Consider the following 19,753-nt stretch of genomic DNA (forward strand, 5'->3'; position numbering starts at 1 on the left):
CAAAGATCAATCTTGAGACATTATTATTCTTATTAATGGTTACTACATTGTGTTAATTTCTTTCCCATTTGCAGTTTCAGTCATCTAAATTTGAAGGCTTATTGACTGCTGTTTTAGGCTATGTCATCATTGCATTCTCTCTCATATCATTTCATGTATCCTTTTGGAGAAAAGGCATAATTACATGTGTATTCTGCACCAATAAACATAATTATTGCCAACAATCATTTAAAGCAGGCTTGAAAAATTTCTTCTTTAAATCCATTTCCATATCAGATGTCCCTTGTTTTCCAATGGCTGTCCATTTAAAAGTAACTACAGAAAGTCTTTGACGTTGATTCTGGCAGTGCTGGCAATGAGCTGTAAAGTACAATTTTTATTAAAAGTCTTGGAACACTTACCCTTTTTGACAGTTCCAATCATTTCTAATCTTCTGCTACTTTGCCATGTCCTCCTTTCCCTACCCCTTTTATGATGTTGGGTTGTTTAGGGTGCAACAGATCACCAGGGAAGTAAACATTAAATTGGGGTAGTGGCAAATGTTGAAGAGCGCAAGGTGCCATAAAAATGCCATTGATCTATTATAGCAATGTGCCCCAACGAGTTTTTGAACATTTTGGTTTGTATTTTCGTGAGAACATTGGAGATGTTGGTATGAAAATAAATATAACCCTTAACACATGGTTTTTCAGTGGCAGTAAGAGTAATTTAGCATCTTTAACCCATTGACTCCTGAAATGCTTTCCCCCCCCACCCCCAGTAAAATCCACTTAGTCTCACTCCCAGGGGTGAATGTGTTAAATCAAGGAAATCAAACAGTGTCTTGCAAAATATTACAGAAACAATTCCCTTAGGGGTTTTTTACACATTCATCATTGACTGTCTAACAACTTGCGTAAAGTACAGCAGCTTTGGGGTGAGAAATAATGAACAATCAGCTCCCCTCGTTAACCAACATTCAACTATTAACAACAAGATGATGGTTGGTTTCCTTGACTGCATTTCTTCAGTTTATGGCATCACTCTTGGGATTCAGAAGGTAGGATTGATTGTTGTTTGTCTTTTTCTCTTTGCTGTGAACTTCAAAGATCTGTGTTTAGGAAGAGACTATTACAGTCTTACTTTTGTTAGAAAGTGCAAGCTACATGTACATGTAGAAGTCTTTTAAATTACTGTCACGGTGGCTTCGTAGTTTTGTAACATCCTTGCACAAAAATCATTCAAGAATCTTGCAGTCATAATGGTATTGATGATGTATTGTCACTGATCCTCTCTCACCAGACCTAAAAGAATATTGGGATTATGTTATATAGTTGTCAAAGTAAGTATTGAAATAATCACAAACTAAAAGATTATTTTAACTTAACGGGGATAGTAAGTGTGGTATCAACTATGCAGCAGCAACATTGATAGCCATTTTTGTAAATGGCTTCACTTGCGTCAACTGCTGTAGTTCTCAACCGGATAAAACCATCCTGCCTTCATTTTTTGCTCAGCAGGGGTCTCAGTAAGAGCTGAGTACTAGGTTGAACGTTTTTTTTTAATGTGTACAAAGAGGCATTCATCAAACTGTCATGTTTTTTTACATTAATTTTAACTTATTACAACTGCTTGGTGCAGCAGAGCAATCATAATATTGACCTCAAAATGTTGGGAATTTTTCCGCACAATTTTTTTAAAGAATTTCCAAGAAGACATGCCACCCTGGCCCTAGCAGAAAAGGCCCACGTTGTCCTCATTTATCCTTCTTGCCTGTTTTTCAAAATTTTTCTTCTGATTGCATTGAAACTCCTGCACTTGCAACTTACAACAGTCCATTATAGAAAACCTGTGCCATGCACTGCTTGAAATCTGACCTCAATTGGACATCTTTTAGCTCCTTACTGTAAAAGTCTCTGTTACAAGCCTAGAAAGGCCCATCAGGCTGGCGCTTATCTCCGGTTTCCATAGCATGAAGCAACTAGGAGCATTTTTACTCCCCCCTGGATGGGATGCTAGTCCATCTCAGGGTTACCCCCAGCATTTTTTGCCGATACCCATTTATACACCTGGGTGGAGAGAGGCACCGTGAGAGTGCCCAAGAACACAACATAATGTCCCCGGCCAGGCCCCAAACCTGGACCACTTGATCCGGAGTTGAGCACTCTAACCATGAGGCCATCGTGCCTACCTAGCTCCTTCCTGTAATTACATGTATTTGTCCATAGCAGGCTACTGATGTGCTTTTACATGTATAATGGGTACATGTTACACTGTAACTACGTGGACAATGGTTCTGTGACACAACATCTTGTCCCCCAATAATCTGCTCAAATCCCATCATGTAGCCGGCCAGTAGCGCCACTTAGTTATTACTGTCGATTAATTACTACTGTATCCACAACTGAGTCAGCTCACAGTGCCTTTCATTTGATAAGGAAAGTCTATGCTTTCCTATTATATAACTGCAAATATTCTTGTCTTTTTGTCTTGCCAGGTTTCATTGTTAATGTTGGTGGAAATTGGATTGTTTCCTTTAGTGTGTGGATGGTGGTTAGATATTTGCTCTCTGGTAAGTGGCTTTTGTGATATCAACCTATCTTTGTTAGGAACAGCCAACAACAAATTTTTAGTATCATTTACCCCAATAAAGTGTTTTTACTACCCTTGTCAGGGATTTTATGTAAAGTTTAAAAAAGTAGCAGCAGTGTTTTATCGGGTTTAAAAACATGAGGTGAAGTTTGTCTGCGAGGATTCTCCAGTAAAAAAAAAAAAATTTGACAGCAGCTTAAAATTTTTAGGGCCTTTGTCATTGTAGTTGAGTATAATTTATTTCATTTCAAAAGTACAAAAGGATTTGTATCTATTACAGGTCAATTTTCAAACTGGGCCAATTTTAAACTAGGTAAATTTCAAAATTAGGATTGGGATTTCAACTGGGTTGATATGTTAAGTTGACCACCATAAAAAAATTTGACAGCAGACGTTTCAAGCGTTAACCAATTCATCAGAACAAATGAAGAAAAGTGAATTAGCCCCTCTGACAAGGGGGTAACACTCAAAACTTCAGCTTTCAAATTTCTTTATGGTGGTCGATTTAACATACAGTATCAACCCAGTCGATCAACCCATTTCCGTGTTTCACTTCCCCACCAATAAAGCACAACAATGTCTTAAGAAACTTAACCTCTTTATCCATTTTTCACTGTGCATGTAGGAGGTGGCGTGGTCCAGTGGTTAGGGCATTGGGTTTGCATGCAATCGCTCTGGGTTTAAATCCCACTCTGACCTCCGGTTTGGATTTGTTTCTGGTTGTCCTGGATTCAACTCTACCATGCTTTGTAAATAGTCAACTGGTTGCCTTCTGCGTACCAGTTAGGGTTTGTTTCTTTCAGGTTATTGAAAGTGGGGTGCCTGTGAACTAGCTTGATAGCTAAGTGCACTTCCACTATAAACAAAAGCATTTACACTTTTTTTACATCATAACATTAACATTAGTGTCTTTTTCTGGTTTTACATTTTATATTAATTTACATTCATCTTATTGTAGTCCCTTTTTGGAGTCACTCTTAAGGACAGACTACTGAGTATTGATTCAGCACCAGGTAGTTATTAGTGCAAGAACATGCACTTAGTATATTGGAGTTTTTGTTCCTCAAAGATTACTTTTAAGATAGTGTTCTTTCTGAAGTGCACATTTTTTTTTGGCTAAATCGTCTCTCCTTAAAATGAAGGCCATCATTTTACTTGAGGTCTCAATAATTGACTGTTCCAAGGCCTTTCTCACCGTTCTGAGTGAGTAATGTATCTGAGGTAAAAAAATGAACAAACTTTAATAGCACTTTATGAAGAAATCAATAATTATAATTTATGTGCATGTAAATGTAAATGAGATTTACCAACAATCCACAATAATTATTGACTGGCCTACAGCCTCTGAAAAATTGCTAAGATACATTTAATACACTCCCCTTGTTATTGTTGGATCACAGTATCTGCCATGAAGATTCCACAGAATTGACAAATTGGGTGGGAAGGGGGCTGGCCCATCAATGGTGGCATATCTGGGTGAACTGTCTTAAGGAATATTGTTATTAGCGGTAATTGTCTCTGCTACAAGCCTAGGAAGGCCCGTCAGGCCGGCACTTACGGGGCATCTCTGGTTTCAGTAGCATGAAGTGACTAGGAGTATTTCTACTCCCCCCTGGATGGGATGCTAGTCCATCGCAGGGCTACCCCCAGCATTTTCACCGGTACCCATTTATACACCTGGTTGGAGAGAGGCACCGTGAGAGTAAAGTGTCTTGCCCAAGAACATAACACAATGTCCGCGGCCAGGACCCGAACACGGACCACTCGATCTGGAGTTCAGCACACTAACCATGAGGCCACCGTGCCTCCGTTATTAGCGGTACAAGGTAGCAGTTGAAATTTTCAACCAAAGTAGTGTGGCAAGTCAATGATTATTATGATGAATCAGGGTGTTTTTCATGTTATTCTCATTGTAGTGTTGAGTAATAAACTATTCCTCTGTATTTTTTTTGTAGGCACTGCCATGTTCCTTCACTGGCTTGTTGGTATGGTGTATGTGTTTTACTTTGCATCTTTTGTTCTGCTACTCAGAGAGGTACTAAGACCTGGTGTCCTGTGGTTCTTGAGAAATCTAAATGATCCTGACTTTCAACCTGTGCAGGAGGTGAGAAATGTGCTTAATAGAACTTATTCGCTTGTACATTTTGTTTTACCAATTCAGATAATGTGATGATACTCGGGAGATTTGGTCTTTTGTTGTGGTCATTAAAAAGGGTGCATGCAGACACACGAATGCTTACATGCACTCTTTTTAATGAACAAGACAGAGGATTAAATCTCCTGAGTATTATCACATAGTCTGTATTGGGAAAACAACATGTACAAGTGAATAAGGTCAGATTACCAATCCTACCATCCTGTTTGGTGTTAATTGATAAAAGCTGGATGAACCTTGTTGAAATTAATATTTAATAAATGGTTTGAATGCAGGAGTCATATCATACTGGTGTAATTAAGTAAAGTAGAATCGTCCAAGTGAGTGTAGTCCTGAGAAATACTGTTTAGGATGCATTGACTGACGTTTCGACAACCTGAGTGGAGTCATCTTCAGAGTCAAGTGACCTGTAGATGTCACCTGGACAACACTTAATAATAATTATTATGACTTATAACAATGTTATACACATGAAGATCATTCAGGGATACAGCTGTAATCAGTAGTCTCCCTCTCTCAACAAATAGTTTTGAAAAGTATTTGTATTTCAGATGATACGTCTTCCAGTCTACAGACATTCCAGGAGATTCTTGCTATCCTTGGTGAGTATGTTGGCATTTCTCATGATCATCGGTTTGCTCATGATAACAAGATATAACTTTTCCATGAATCCAAAGTAACTTTTATATAAAGTCATCTACACTAAGCATACATCAATAATAATGTTATTATCCAGACGTGATGGTACAAATGTAGGCAGACAAAAAGTCTGTCCATGTAATTGTTATTGTTTAACAAGGATAATAATTATTCATTGGGTGTATTAAAAGAAAAGTTGGCCCAATGTCTGCCCAAAACACTCAGAATTTCAAAGTCATTGTAAAAAGTGGTATGTTAAGCAGTCAAAAACTCCATTAATAAAAATTAAAATGATTAAAAAGCCTGGCCAGTCAGAAATGGAGTATTGGGTTAGGAGAGCTGATGTGCAACTACTGTTACTGTTACTTTAGTTTTCAACATCTTTAGTCAAACAGAACTTCTTATTCATGTTCGCAAATTTTATTGATCAACAGGTTGTGTTTGGCACCACAGTGTTGCTGATGATGTACCTTCCTGTGAGAATCATCAAATGGCTCATGCCAAACTTCCTTCCCTATAATGTTCAGTTGTCCAGGTTAGCTATACCCTCCTTTCCTGTGAATTTCCTGGGTTGTATTGTTAAGTCTTTACAACGTCTTAGTACTAGAGTAAAAAGACTGGCTCTTAAAAAGAGTAATACAGTTTTGGGTGCATCGATAACTATGCAAGTGTGTTGGTTTTCAGGGATCACTAACATTGAAAAGGTGTTGTTGTCCAAAGGCTTGCACCCATAGTGGATGCTCTGGGACTTCCAGAAAACCCAGCCTTCACGCAAATTGATCTGATCACAAATACGATTTTTTTAATTTTTATTGACTTGAATATCCACCCAGGTTCCATTAGGCTTAGTTAGGGCAATTCTTACAAGTACATTTGTGCCTTTGAGGGAGGTGTAGTTTCTGTGGACTTCTTTTTGTTGTTTTCCTGACAACACATTTTTTTCCTTGTGGACAGCGAGGTACCAGTCAGTGAACTTTCTCTTGAGTTGCTTCTCCTCCAAGTTGTTTTGCCAGCATTGTTGGAGCAGGGCCACACCCGGCAGTGGCTAAAAAACGTCATGCGTGGCTGGGCTGTGGCAGTTGCTTTTATCTTGTAAGTTGTGGAATTTAAATACCCTTTTCTAGCTCGGTTTTTTTATGGAGTGTCCATTTATTATTAATGAGAGAATCTTCCTTCTTATCTCTGCAGGAACCTCAGGTCCTATCTCTTAGGTGATGTACCATTAGATGGAGCTGAAAATGTAAGTTTATCTTCTGATGGTTGAATGTGGACATGTAGGTTTTTGAATATTTTTTTGAAGGTGCACATGTACAACTTATTTCTTTCTATGTAACACCTTGAAAATACAGTGTTTATTTTCTTCCAAGCGAATGCTTTGCCAACCATAAGACAATATTGCAACGCAATGTAAATATTTACATATTGTAAATAATGTAATTTAGGTATTTATTTATTTATTTATTTATTTATTTATTTTGGCCCCTTTTCCTATTTCGTCGTTGACTGTTTTAGTATCCTGTATAGTCTCACGACTTCTAGGATTATTAAATATGTATGATATCTGATTTATCCTTTAATAATGTTATTGAAATTGTGTAATTTGTGTTTCTCTTTAGGTGTATTATTTTCACAATCGCAACAACCAACAGAATAGAAACAATCCTCCACAAGGCAATGCTGCTGCTCAGAATGCAGTGCAGGTTCAGCCAGGGGCTGGACATGTTCCAGCTGCTGATGGTGCAGCAGCTGTTGGTTTCCAACCCTACATCAGACCACCCATGTTTGCCTTTAAGGTAATCTAACTTTTGCAATATTTTTGTCATTATGTGTTCCTTTCGTCACCATGAGCCATTTTACAATTCTTATGATTCCATGCGATCAGATTTGGCTGGAAAGTGCAGCTCGTCACGTAAAAAACACCTGAGCATTCCTCTTATTATGGTTTTGTAGCATAATGGTATTTTGGTAAGGTGAATGGTGGATGAACCTCTCCCTCCTATCGAATAGGTTTTAGGAGAAACTACGTATTAACACGAGTAATCGTTTTCACTACATCTGCCCCCGCCTAAGATAGTATGAAAGGCAGTTGAGATATGTTTAAATTATATGCTGAACATGTCGCCCCTGTTTCCAATTTGCGTCTGGCAAATCGTAGCTCTCCCCTGTTTCTGATTTGTGTCCGGACAAAATCTATTTCTGAGCCGGACTACTCGATTTGCATCATAGAGTGTTTCAATCGCTAACCCGAACAGCACTTTGATTCTCCGGGCGAGATTCCACTTCGTGATTCCAAAAACAACTCGGTCGTGTAGAACAATACCAATACCACTTGCACGCCCGTTTAAGGTGGTTCCATGCTTTTTCATTGCGGAACCCTACTGCGCATAATTTCTTGCGTCATTGGCGCATATATTTGCTGAGAGCGGTGTCTTCATGGAGTAGTGAAAAAATCAACAAAAAAAATCTATGGTCAGTTTTTTGGCAATTTCATAAAACTGTACGGAAGGAACCATTACGAGTCGAACAGCCCACACTAAAGTTAAATCTACTTTGGAGTGTTAAGTTCTCACAAAGGCATTCTGCATTATAAGTTGGATTAAATTCATAAAATCGAGCTAAATTTGTCCACCATTGGGGGTGCGCGGCAGTTGTCAAAGTAGCTCAAATAGCCGTATTCGTCAGCGTCGTAACATGGAAACGAGCACAGTGACTCCCCCTGTTTGTTAAATTTTTATCGTCTCCTTGACATGTTACAACAGTGTGTGAAGTTTCATCGGAAATCTATGACAAGTTCTATTTCTAGGGAATAACATTAGGCAATACCGATACCACACTGCGCGCCCGGTTGAGAAAATCGAGATTGCTCCCCCCCTACCATGATATCTACCAATTTATACATTTACCCTTTTCACCGGGGAACTTCTAGGTTACCCCCTCGGGTTTTGGCCCACGACTGGAATGGCAATTGAATTTGGTGTTTACCCAAGATACAAAGCAAATATCCCAGATTTACTTGTACTTTTTTTTTTTACCGCGATACCTGTTGCAATAGCAACAAAAGGACGTACGGCGCTTTCCTTTTTGTCAGAACTGCCCGTCCAGACCCGTCAGTTTGCAAAGAAAATGCAACAATTTCAAGGAACACTTACATGATAATCCCTCGTATTCTTCTGGAGGAGTATATATCCTCCTCAAAGTGTGTTAATTTGAAGGCGTTGTCGAGTTAGTCCTTCCAAATGCCTCGGTCTGGCCCGGTCAGTTCTGTCAAATGGAAAACGTCCTTAGTGTACTGACGTACCAAAGCCCAAGTAAATTCGCCGCGCTTTTAAAACAGGACGGTGAAATTTTCTCGTAAGGCGCTAAAACAGAATTGGAAAGAATTCAAATTGTTCGAGTTCTTAAAAAAAATCTTTAGGACCCTCTGCGCGAAAACGGCAACTGTCATAATTTTTTTTCCTAACAACAAATCTTTGTGTAAACCGTTAAAAGCAGGCACAAATTTAAACGTTTCCTTACTAAGAGTGTCTTGCTTTTCACGCAAGACTATTTTACTTGTCAATTTAGGTGGGTTTAGGGGTGGAGGGTTTACAACACCCATGTTCACTCAGAAACTGTGTATATGTCCCGTTTTACCTCTTGACTGCTAAGAGTGACACTTAGGGTGCGTTCGGTTGACCCTATTCCCGAATATGAATACGTTGAGTGATGATTGAAAACGGTATGTCTGGCATTTTGAAGCAACTTACAAGGACAACAAAGGTTTGTTTCAAATAGCATTTTAGTAGGTGTTTGACAATTTTAGTGTGAATCTCCGTAAAAACGAATGATTTTTGGACTTCTATTCCAAGTATTCCTCTTCCGAAATACGGTCAATCGAACGCACCCTTGTGAACAGGAAAGGGATACTACTTTCCAAACTACGACCTACTTTTTCATGTAGTGGTATATGAAGGCATGTGATTGTGCAAAGCCCCACCAGTTCCAAGAAATTCTCATCAGTCGGACTAATAGCGAATTGACCAATCATAATGCCTCAATGTCTTCCGTTCGTGGACGAACTGTGTTCGTTGAAATGTCTGGGCTCAGCGGCAGGCTTTTCCTCTCTCCCTTCCCCTCTTAACTCGAAATTTTTGTTCTCGCCCCATGCCTTCGCCGGACTCCCTCTTTTCTCTCGTGTGCGCCTCTCCCGCCTGGCTAAAAGGAAACAGAAAAGGCTACAGCATTTTCTGATATCACAGCCCTGTGTATTTTTTTCCTTTCTAGATCCTGATGCTTGTGTTGCTCATGTGTGTATCGCTCTCATTTGCAAGCTTTGTGACTCTGACTGGACCAGGTGAGGTTTTAGTCAGTGTTAAATACTGAAAGTTGATTTAAAGGTTTTCAAGTTACTTTCTTCTAATGAAATGTTGAAGGTACCTTTCCATTTCACGACATACTCCGTTTAATAATATGGTTTCACAATTGGGTTGTTTGAACATCGAACCATATGCGTTGATCAAACTAGTCTTTCGAAACTAGTGAGGAGAAGAACAAAATCAAGCGCGGCTTACTGCACACAGATCTTTCCGCCTTCAACGCTGCCTTGTACTGGTTGATTTGTCAAACTGATTGGCTCATTCGACTCTCAGCTTCTGTTGGGATCAGCTCAACGCAATTCTTTGTTCAACCGTCTGAGTCTGATTTGTGTTGTTTTCGTTTAGTATTCATCGGTCGCAGCGTGATGCTGTTGTGGATGGGTGGTGCGTCCGTTCATGAGCTGTACACTGCAGCCTGTGGTCTTTATTTCATTTGGCTCGTTTGCCGGGTTGGAAGTGTGCTCCTCTCCTGGGTACCTCTTGGCTGGAAGGGTGTTGCCGGAAAAGTCTTGGAGTGGGTTGTTTTGGTAAGGTATCTATAATTGCCTCTGTACGTTTGAGCCGCAAAAACCAACCCGCGATTTATTCGACCGCGCTTCTTGTCTTCCTCTATTTGCGGGGCGGGTTGGCGATCACCCCAGTATTGACTTAATACCAGCCTCCAACCGCTGTGTGCACCTCTCTGTTTACAGGGCCTTAAATGCGTCCTCGTGGCTCTTGCGCTGATTGGCCTAGTACCATTATTGTTAGGGCTACTGTTTGAGCTCGTTGTGGTGGCTCCTCTGCGAGTCCCTCTGGATCAGACCCCTCTGTATTTCCCTTGGCAGGTGAGTCAGTTTGTACCGTTAAAATTTAGGTCTGTGTCTTGTGATTTCAATTGATTTTCTTCTCTTTGTTTCAGGATTGGGCCCTGGGCGTGCTTCACATGAAGATCATATGTGCGGTGACCATGATGGGGCCAAACTGGTGGCTCAAAGGAGCGCTTGAACAGGTGGGTGGGGCGAAACATGCTATCTGTTTACTTGGGTCAATTTTTTAAACAAAGTAAGCGTTAAACCCGGTTAAAAGGCACCACATCTTGAAACTTGGCAACAATAATCCCGGGGTTAGCGCTAAATACTTGATGCCACGTGCCAAATTGAGTAACCTTCCATTCGCAGCAACATGCTCTTGAAGCCATCTTTAGATGATGTAATGATTGGTTATTCATCACCTTTCAGTTGGTTGTCCGGTGTAGGGAAAAACTGTGCCCTCCGATCTCGTCCCATACTTAAGTTTTTGGATACAGTTTTTTCCTGTTCAGATCGACCAAGGCCGGTCAATAACGTCTCTAATTTTTTCTTTGTCTTTTTTATGACAAAGGCTATTTCGGTATACACCCGTTATGCACGCTACTTTGGTGGTACATGGTTTATGGTTATGGTTTATGATTTAGTGGTATATACTGCACATATCACAAAGTTTCATGGTGGTTTCCAATTCTTTCGCTTGGGTGAGATCGGACGTCAGCTTCTAAAGGCGCCTCTGGCAGCCGCTATCAGTCCATATTTGATCTCACCCACCCACCTAACCCATGCATGTGTATGAAAGGGGAACAGACCACAACACCGGGAGTCTCCGCATTACTCTTCACGAAAAGTGTGTGGTTAACGTTGCACAGTGTTGTTTAACAGGAAAGGCAGTAAGACGGGGCCTACGCGCACTTTAAACCGTTCCTGGTCAAATAGTTAATGATCTTTCGCTGCCCTGATACAGTTGAAAGACTGAACTGAAGATCAGGAAAAGATTAATGTCTCTGGTGAACGGAGGAGCGGTCCATAACTTGAGGCCCACGCATTGCGCACCGTAACATGCAAACCCTCTAATTAAGTACGGTGCTCATTATTGTTATTGCGCTTACGTTCTGCGCATCTCGAGATACTCGGGTTTCCAATCGGTGATGCTTACCAATACAGTGATATTTTTGCGCGGTCTAAAACTATCCGAGATAGAGAGATCTTAAAGTTTCAATTTGAGAAAGAACGCCATACATTGCTTTGTATTTTACAGCTGTATACAAATATTATTCATCAATTATCTTTGAAAAACGCGTGGTTACCCCCAATTTTCTTTTTGAATTTCAATAACACTTGTTAAGATCGACATTTCCTACATAATCATAAACCGGGGCAAAAATACCTTTGAATTAGTAGGCGCCGTCCTTAAAGGCTACAAGGATTTGGGTGCCTAGTCGTATCGAAATAGATGTTATTCATCAAACTTTGAAAATCTGACGCTTTTCATGGGGCAAAACCGTATGACTACTGTGTATATAACTCGGGAGTATTTTTAGCTCAAAATGTGACGGATTCTTTCACTGCGTTTCAGGTCTATCAAGATGGAGTCCGCAATATCAATGTCATGTTCATATTCCGTCACGTCACCTTACCCGTTGTCACCTGTCTGTTATTGGCTGTTACCGTTCCGTACGTCATCGCTGCCGGCATTGTGCCAATGATTGGTAAGTGCCATTGTGAGTTGTGCATACCGTAGTCGCCCACCAAGCCGTTTTCAGGGACGTCACGTAACGTTACTTTCAAAGACGACTTTTTGTGACGCGAGGCCGATCCACTCGAAACAACAAGAAATTTAAGTGTCTAAGACCATTGCAATTTCGTTAAGGACAACTTAACGAAAACGTCGCCTAAAATATAACTTTGCAATATCGCAAGTCTTTCGGGATTATTCCAGTTCGCTCACGTTGTACAATGTGGGCGAAGTACCCTTGCATCTTGAACATTGTCACATGATATACGTTAGGAAAGAAAAAATAAAATCGAATGAGGTCTATTAACCAAGACAGACTGACCAAGAGACGTAATTAATGGGACCGTCTTCTTATTTCAGTGCGCTCCCCAGAGACCTCGCTGTTCTGTCTTCGCCGTATTTACCCATTCCTTCTGGCCATGTTTGTACTCATTGTGGGCTTCATTTTCCAAGGAAGGCAATTCCGACTTCTCTACGAGCGAATCAAGAATGATAAGTAAGTGGAAGTGGACAGTTAATCTTATCACTCTACTCGTGCATCTCTATAGTCTTAAACTGGACCAGTTCTCTGAAATTAGGAAAAGGAAAGGAAAGGAACGGAACTTTATTTAAGTGGCTAATCTTCTAGCGCTGGAGCAGTAATTACGGACACTGTATTCTGAAATCAGCAAGTCAACGCAAATCAAATGTGGGTTTTTGAGGAGAGGGGAAAACCGGAGAACCCGGAGAAAAACCTCTCGGTGCACAGTAGAGAACCAGCAAACTCGGCCCACATATGACGCAGAGTCTGGGAATCGAACCTGGGCCACATTGGTGGGAGGCTAGTGTGCTCACCACAACGCCATCCCTGCACCCAAGAGCTAGATTTCACCAGGTGCATAAGCAGAAGCACAAGCAACCTACGCAGTTTCAAATAGAGACTTGATCATTAATGAACGACGAATGTGACTGCTACAAGTGTCGCTGGGGAAGCGCTTTGGGCTTACGCTTGCGAGGAAACGCTTTAATATTGAGAGCTATGGGACAGTTTAGTGACATGATGGGTATGGGAAACGCCTTGACTTATTCAAAATCAGCGTGCGTCTGCACATACTAGGTGGTCAAAGTAATGCTCACACCAATACCAAAAGCGCATTTTTTTCCCGGGATGAATTATGTAACGCACTTCCCGAGTTGCGTGACACAATCAACGTCTGTGCACTACGTTAAATACACTTCCCGCCCCCAAGCACGGCAGTTGTATGTAGATAATCATGATAAATTTGTCAGTTGTCACATCATCCATACTTAGCCGTCGTGAATTTGCTATGGCACCCTTGCACTCACACTTCTCCGGTTACATTGCAGATATCTTGTAGGCCAGAAACTCGTGAACTATGAACATGGAAGGCAAGTCACAAAGTCTGCCTCCAAACCATCTGGCGATACCAAGTGAAATGCCCGTTTATGAAAGATCCATATCTGATCAGACTACAATGTAGCTCCGAAAGGTTTGAAACTGATTTTCGATGCGAAAATATTCAACAGTCAACGTTTCAGATCGTTGTGGAGGTCTGTCTTCAAGGTCCACTCCATAGTGGTGATGTAGGCTGTCTTGGATGAAAATTTAGTTTATTTAATCTTCCATTATTTTAAAGGAATGTACAATGTAATCGATACCCTTCGAAAATTATAAGAACCAAGGCTTGTAATATAGACGGGAAATAGTTCTGAACTTGTAAGACACGATGAATCGGAAGCACGCTCCTTTCGGAAGATAGAACGAATCACCGGGAAACTAATGGAGAGAGGGAGGGAGGGGCGCATCCCCATTTTCCCCTTTCTCCACTCTGGGTCAAATGGACGACTGCTTGCAATATTCCGTTACTTTTAAAAGTTCGACGAGTGCCATGCCAAGAGACCGCCAAGCAAACCATAGAGTTTTAAAACTGAAAAATCTCGTCTTGTGTGCAGTTACCGCTTGGCTGCCTTAGGGAGCTTTAAAGCACGCGCGTTTTTGAGACGCGGACGGCAACCGGAAGTGAGCTGTTTTCTCTGGGAGACACCACTGTCCTGGCACGCGGTGTCCGTCCGCGTCTCAAAAGCGCGTGTGCTTAGCTCCCTATTTGTAAACCCCACGGGCCGGGTATTTCAAAGACGTTTTACTTGAATCGCAATGTACAATAACTTTAGCCAGATAATTTCTATAAATGTGTTGCTACAAATTTATTAATTAATGCTTCTCTCCTCTGCTCTCCTTCCCGACGCCGCTTCGTTTTTTACAATGATTAGCGTTTATGTATTGAGATTAGTTGAAATGACAATGACACTGTTTTGTTAATTAAGCACCGAGGAAACTGATTAAACAATCGGCCCCAGGATTGAAGACAAGATTACAGTTTGTTATCCGCGTAAGGGTAAAAAAAAAAAACTTTCTCTCCAGAAATAATAGTGTCCAACGACTGGGTAATAACTTATTTTGGAGTCTGGCTCCAACACTAAAACGCCGATTTCGTTGCACTGCAGTGTTTCATCCGCTTTATGACCTGAAAAGTGGGGCAAAGAGGTCATTGAAACCTTTTAAAGGTAAACGAACGTCTAAGGCCGCTTCTCGTGAAAGAAAATATTGTTTTTCTTCTTTGCTCTGCTGTTGATTTGTTTCCATTAGGCTTTGTTTTCTGTTGTAGTTGCTTTATCTTGGTATCTTTCCAGATAAGCCATTCAAGTGACGTACTAATTCCTGACTAAACTTGTTATTCAGACGGATTATGTCTGTAAAATGGTGATCGATTGATCTTTTCTCCTGACATGGCACAATTGAGTATCTTCAAACAATTTATACCTTGCACTAAAATCGTTTAAACCGCTTGCGTTAATAGTAAGACTTTAGGGATACGAAAATTGTAAATACAATTAAGTTGCGTAGATAATAGTAAATTTCGGATGTAAAATGAAGGTTGTTTATTAAATTGTTCACATTTCAAATCGCATTTTGAACTCATTGATCTAGAAGATTTTATCCGGTCCACCCTCCCCACCCCCCAAAAATGTTACAAATTAGATAATTGCAGAAATTTACATAGGATATCCACGTTGTTTATTCTCCGGGAAATATTAATTAATAACTTTTTTAACGATATCCTTTCACAATGATCATGCCAGGAGTAACTGAACATTGTGGTATTTTTTTCTCCTCACCGTGCAAAGATTTCTATAACTGTTCGCACGGGTAGTTTTGCCTTCCAGGTTTTTTGAACTAAACTTCATCGTTTTTTTTTTTTCTTTGAATGGTGAAATTTGCCTTGAACATCGAGAACAGATCCCAGAATCACTAAGGGAACGTTTGGTAAATAGCCTATTTCAGTGTCCTTTTGGCGAGCTTGGTAAAATGTTGCAAATTGTTGGAGAATTTCACAAGACTATATATTTTTTCCATTGATTCCAGAGAAGCGTGGACAATGATCCTGCCGGCTTATACGTTGGATCAACTGGCTTGATCTGATCGGCGTAATTAAAAGTTGAAAAAGTAAATACTTTGAGCAAGAGCCCATATACACCTACAATGCAGGTCAAAAGTGTTGGGACACTTAGCGAGATACTACTGAAATCTTCTCCCCCCACCCCCTCCCCCCCAAGCAATGTTGAGATTTGACACTACAACACAGATTTCAACAAAAATACTGTTTATCTGCATCTTCCAACATTGTTTGGGGGGGAGGGGGGTGGTACGCTCCAATTCCCAAAAAGCCAACTTTACTTGGAATACATGATTATTGGACAGGTGTCCCAACTACTTTTGACCTGCATTGTAGATTTGATTATATATTTATTGTTGATTATTATTTATTTATAGTACATATCTACGTTGTATCGGCTCTTGCTCAAAATATTTACTCCCCCATTGAGCATGTTTTATCAAACCGAAGATGAAATCCATAAAAAGCCTTTAATTTCTTTATTAAGTACTATGTTTCGTCTTGCTCTCCACTGGTGCTTTTATATAAAAATATATCTGTGCTTAAAAATCTTTCAAGTTATCGACGTACATAAACTGCTTAGGTTCTTGCAATATCTAGAGAGGTTTTAGAATATGCGTTTACGTGTCATAATAGCATGAAAATTCTATTATTGTAGCTTGTCTCTCTCTTTTAATTAAGAAGTTGCTCGATATTTGTAGAAACAGGGCCTGGCAAGAAATCAAGTTTCTTTGATCTTTGGCACGATGTAAATTTCATCTTGAAATTTGGTAGTAGGCGAGATGCAATGTTGCTATTGTCCAATTGCTGGAACGCGTGACGTTTGATCCACAGGAGCCGGTGTATCTTTTTCTTTATCAAAAGCTGTTTTGATTTTAGAAGAACTTTTTATATCCATGTTAATTTCTGGGATTTGCGTATCTTCATGAAGCGATAAAGGCGATAGTGGTGGGGTTCTCAAACCCCAATTTTCGAGGTACAGTCTCGCGGTCTCCACATACCCAGCGCTTTCCATTGCCTTGGCAATTAAAATTAACATGTCCTCTGTCTGTGCGAGGTCAATCGGTAGGCGACCCTTGCAGTCCACGCAAGTCAAATCCGCGCACGAATTTATCAGCAGACTAACAACATCGCAGTGACCAGCGACTATGCCAAAGTGAAGAGCTGTCCAACCCTTTTTATCTTTACTCTCAATGTCGGCTCCGTGATCAAGAAGTAACATGACCAGGCGAACATTTCCTTCGGCACAACTCTGTTGCAGCGGAGTCAATCCGTTTTTGTTTGTCTCGTTGACTGCGATTTGTCTTCCCCCGTATTTAAACAAAAACTTTATCTTCGCCACGTCGCCTTCAACTACCGCCTGGTTAAAAATGACATTGGATGACGATGGCCAACGAGAAAGCGACTCCTTATGCTCGTTTAGTCCGGCTTCCATTACGCTGAAAACAAACTTCATTGGAAATACTGATTTGCTATAGCGACTGCACAATGGTTTATCTTGTAGCGAAGCATAAACAAAAATACAGTTCGACGAGATATTTTTGGGTTTGAGAAACGACCGGAATGGCTGTATTTCCTCAATATTGACGATGGAATCTGGAGAAGTTCTCTTTGACAGCCATTTACGTCAGAGTCAATGCCTTCGACAAAAATAATTCAACTGATGAATAAGAGATTATTTTCAGTGGATAATCCCCTTGCATCGACAGGTGCAAATGGCGTATGCTTGGATCGTTGCATTTATTTAGCGCTTCTAAGCTTAATATGAAATTGTCGAAACACAACAAATAGGCTGCCTTTTGTTTTTTACGATTATTTTTAGTTTGAGGTTCAGTTTCAATATATTGGTCTGTATATGTATATATATTATCCCTTCGTGAGAATTCTTTATTTACAAGACGAATTTTGATATTAATCTACATTTTAATATTAAAAAAACACGGGGAGTGATTTTCTCCTAAGAATGTTAATTGTATTTCGGGTCGTATAAATTTCTGTTTTCGACGTTTGAGGTTACATCTTGGTCTTTTCTTTTGTAAACAAAGTATAGAGTAAGGTGAATCAAGGGAAATTTAATTTGCCAGTAGTATTGAGAGAAACCAACTTTCTCAAATGTCGGGATGTACTTCGTAGTTTTAATTAAGCCAGTCTTCAGATATTATTTTTATGCCTCCAATGAGATATTTCAGTGAAATTATACTTTCAAGATTTTGTACAAAATTTCAAGGGGAGAGGAATTTCTCGGTCTAACCGATGATATCCTGGGTGCCAGAGGAATTTTTTTGCAAGGTCGGAGAGAACGCTCAGTGATCGCTGCGATATTGCCGCGGCTTCGCCGCATAATTTCCCTCCTCCAAAGGAAAAACTAACCTCTGGTACCCAGAGTAAACCGATGAGGATTCACTGATGAATGTTTACTAGAAGTGCGCTTGATTATTGAAATGTGCTGTGGATAAACTGCAACGAAGGCCTTTCCCAAAAGCTTCAAAGGCTTCGAAATTTGCGTTGCTCACACCGTAATTTCTTCTTAGGTAATGACAGTAATTTAAATGATTTTCTTGGGGTACTAGGAGGCGTAATTCCTGCCATCAAAGACAATGATTAGGATGTATAGAATTTTACACGTCTAATTTTGTTTTCTTGACCAGGTTAGCCTGCAAGCAGGCTCTTCCGTTGAAAATGGCGCCCTTATATTTCGAGTGCGCGCCATTTTCAACTGAAGAGCCTGCTTACAGGCTATGACCATGTCAATTCTTATCTTTTAGGAAAACTGGACTTTTGCTTTCACGACCCCGCATTGATTATTTAAATGGAGTTTTTATACAGTTCCAGTTGTGGAACAGCTTAACAGTAACCCTAGTTAGGGTTTCCAAGGATAGCCACGGCAGCTTATATTATGTTTTCAAGATTAGCCAGTATCAAAAATACCATAAAACTCTTTGTTTGTTCCTCCAAAATTTTGCGTAAGCTAGCTACTTTGACAATGTTATGACGAAGTTCATGATCAATAACAGGACAGACGCATGAAAAACTGACATTAATTTTATTAAATAGAGTACAAAAGAGATTATAGAGTGCAATACGGAAGTTGCTATGGAAACAAAGCGATGGAGTGATTTTGTTAACTATCTAATGAATTAAAAGATCGTACGAACTTGCTAGTAGTACATTTCGTGATTTATGGTCACTGGTGATGTTTTGAAAGTCGCCTACTGCTCGTGCAATTTTTTGAGGACTCAAAACACCACTCGTGCCCAGTAAATCACGAAATGCACTAGCAAGTTCATACGATTTCCTACACTCGCTGTTTCAACTTTTATTCATTTCTATTTGTAGCTAGGCAGATATTTAGTTTATAAATAATTAATGAGCTTATAGAGATACCATTTATAAATAAAGTTGTCATCTACAAAATATCATAAGCCTATAACTTGTGTGAAAATTGTTGAGACCATTCACAATTAATTAGCTCAGTTATAAAACAAAGCAAAAAGAAGTATAAAACTAAGCTAAGTTCATTAAGCTGGTCATCTCATATAGATGACATTTGCAAGAGACTCTATCCTAAGCTAAAACTTAAAACAGATTGTCAAGTTTCCTCCTCAGTCTTTGACTATGGTTGTATTGACCGCGCACCGGTGGCTCAGTTGGTTGAGCATCGGGCTGTCACGCGGGAGGTCGTGAGTTCGACTCCGGCCGGACCAACACTTAGAGTCTTAAAATAATTGAGGAGAAAGTGCTGCCTTTGTAATTACATGCGCAAATGGTTAAGACTTTCAAGTCTCTCGGTTAAGGACTATAAACCATAGGCCCCGTCTCACAACCCTTCAATGCTCACAACCCAGTGGGACGTAAAAGAACCCACACACTATTCGTAAAGAGTAGGGCATGGAGCTCCCGGTGTTGTGGTCAGGCCTCATTTCATTCATTCATGTGCTGGGTGAGATCGCTTAAATGGACTGATAGCGGCTGCCAGCGGCGCCTGTATATGCTGATGTCCGATCTCACCCATAGATTACTTGCTTTTAAAGCGCATTTGAATATGATAATAG

At 40.2% G+C, this 19,753-nt stretch overlaps 2 protein-coding genes across 3 annotated transcripts in view; one reads left to right on the forward strand and one right to left on the reverse strand.

The window, feature by feature from the left end:
- LOC137995945 (E3 ubiquitin-protein ligase MARCHF6-like) overlaps window positions 1-15,214 on the forward strand; it is a 29,513-nt gene extending 14,299 nt beyond the window's left edge. Inside the window, exons 13-30 of one of the 2 annotated variants that reach the window (XM_068841393.1) lie at window positions 75-155; window positions 1,011-1,039; window positions 1,282-1,321; window positions 2,477-2,551; window positions 3,530-3,584; window positions 4,527-4,675; window positions 5,278-5,328; window positions 5,800-5,900; window positions 6,320-6,457; window positions 6,554-6,605; window positions 6,982-7,158; window positions 9,629-9,698; window positions 10,066-10,247; window positions 10,413-10,547; window positions 10,622-10,711; window positions 12,088-12,220; window positions 12,607-12,742; window positions 13,594-15,214. In XM_068841393.1, the coding sequence (XP_068697494.1) occupies window positions 75-155; window positions 1,011-1,039; window positions 1,282-1,321; window positions 2,477-2,551; window positions 3,530-3,584; window positions 4,527-4,675; window positions 5,278-5,328; window positions 5,800-5,900; window positions 6,320-6,457; window positions 6,554-6,605; window positions 6,982-7,158; window positions 9,629-9,698; window positions 10,066-10,247; window positions 10,413-10,547; window positions 10,622-10,711; window positions 12,088-12,220; window positions 12,607-12,742; window positions 13,594-13,681 (1,782 nt within the window). In that variant the 3' untranslated portion in view covers window positions 13,682-15,214. The remainder of the gene's footprint in view (window positions 1-74; window positions 156-1,010; window positions 1,040-1,281; window positions 1,322-2,476; window positions 2,552-3,529; window positions 3,585-4,526; window positions 4,676-5,277; window positions 5,329-5,799; window positions 5,901-6,319; window positions 6,458-6,553; window positions 6,606-6,981; window positions 7,159-9,628; window positions 9,699-10,065; window positions 10,248-10,412; window positions 10,548-10,621; window positions 10,712-12,087; window positions 12,221-12,606; window positions 12,743-13,593) is intronic. The other variant, XM_068841396.1, reaches the window with a different exon arrangement.
- Window positions 15,215-16,344: 1,130 nt separating this feature from the next.
- On the reverse strand, window positions 16,345-19,112 carry LOC137995976 (protein phosphatase 1 regulatory subunit 27-like). Its single transcript, XM_068841421.1, has one exon. It carries the CDS (start codon window positions 17,155-17,157, stop codon window positions 16,495-16,497), a length of 663 nt encoding a protein of 220 aa, XP_068697522.1. The 5' UTR covers window positions 17,158-19,112; the 3' UTR covers window positions 16,345-16,494.
- Window positions 19,113-19,753: the final 641 nt, after the last annotated feature.

Source organism: Montipora foliosa, chromosome 1 (genome assembly GCF_036669935.1).
Source record: "Montipora foliosa isolate CH-2021 chromosome 1, ASM3666993v2, whole genome shotgun sequence".
In the NCBI taxonomy this organism is placed as follows: Eukaryota; Metazoa; Cnidaria; class Anthozoa; order Scleractinia; family Acroporidae; genus Montipora; species Montipora foliosa.

What these genes read in the sequence shown, in the direction of transcription:
- LOC137995976 (XM_068841421.1), bottom strand. Translation starts at nt 17,157, where the DNA reads ATGAAGTTTGTTTTCAGCGTAATGGAAGCCGGACTAAACGAGCATAAG.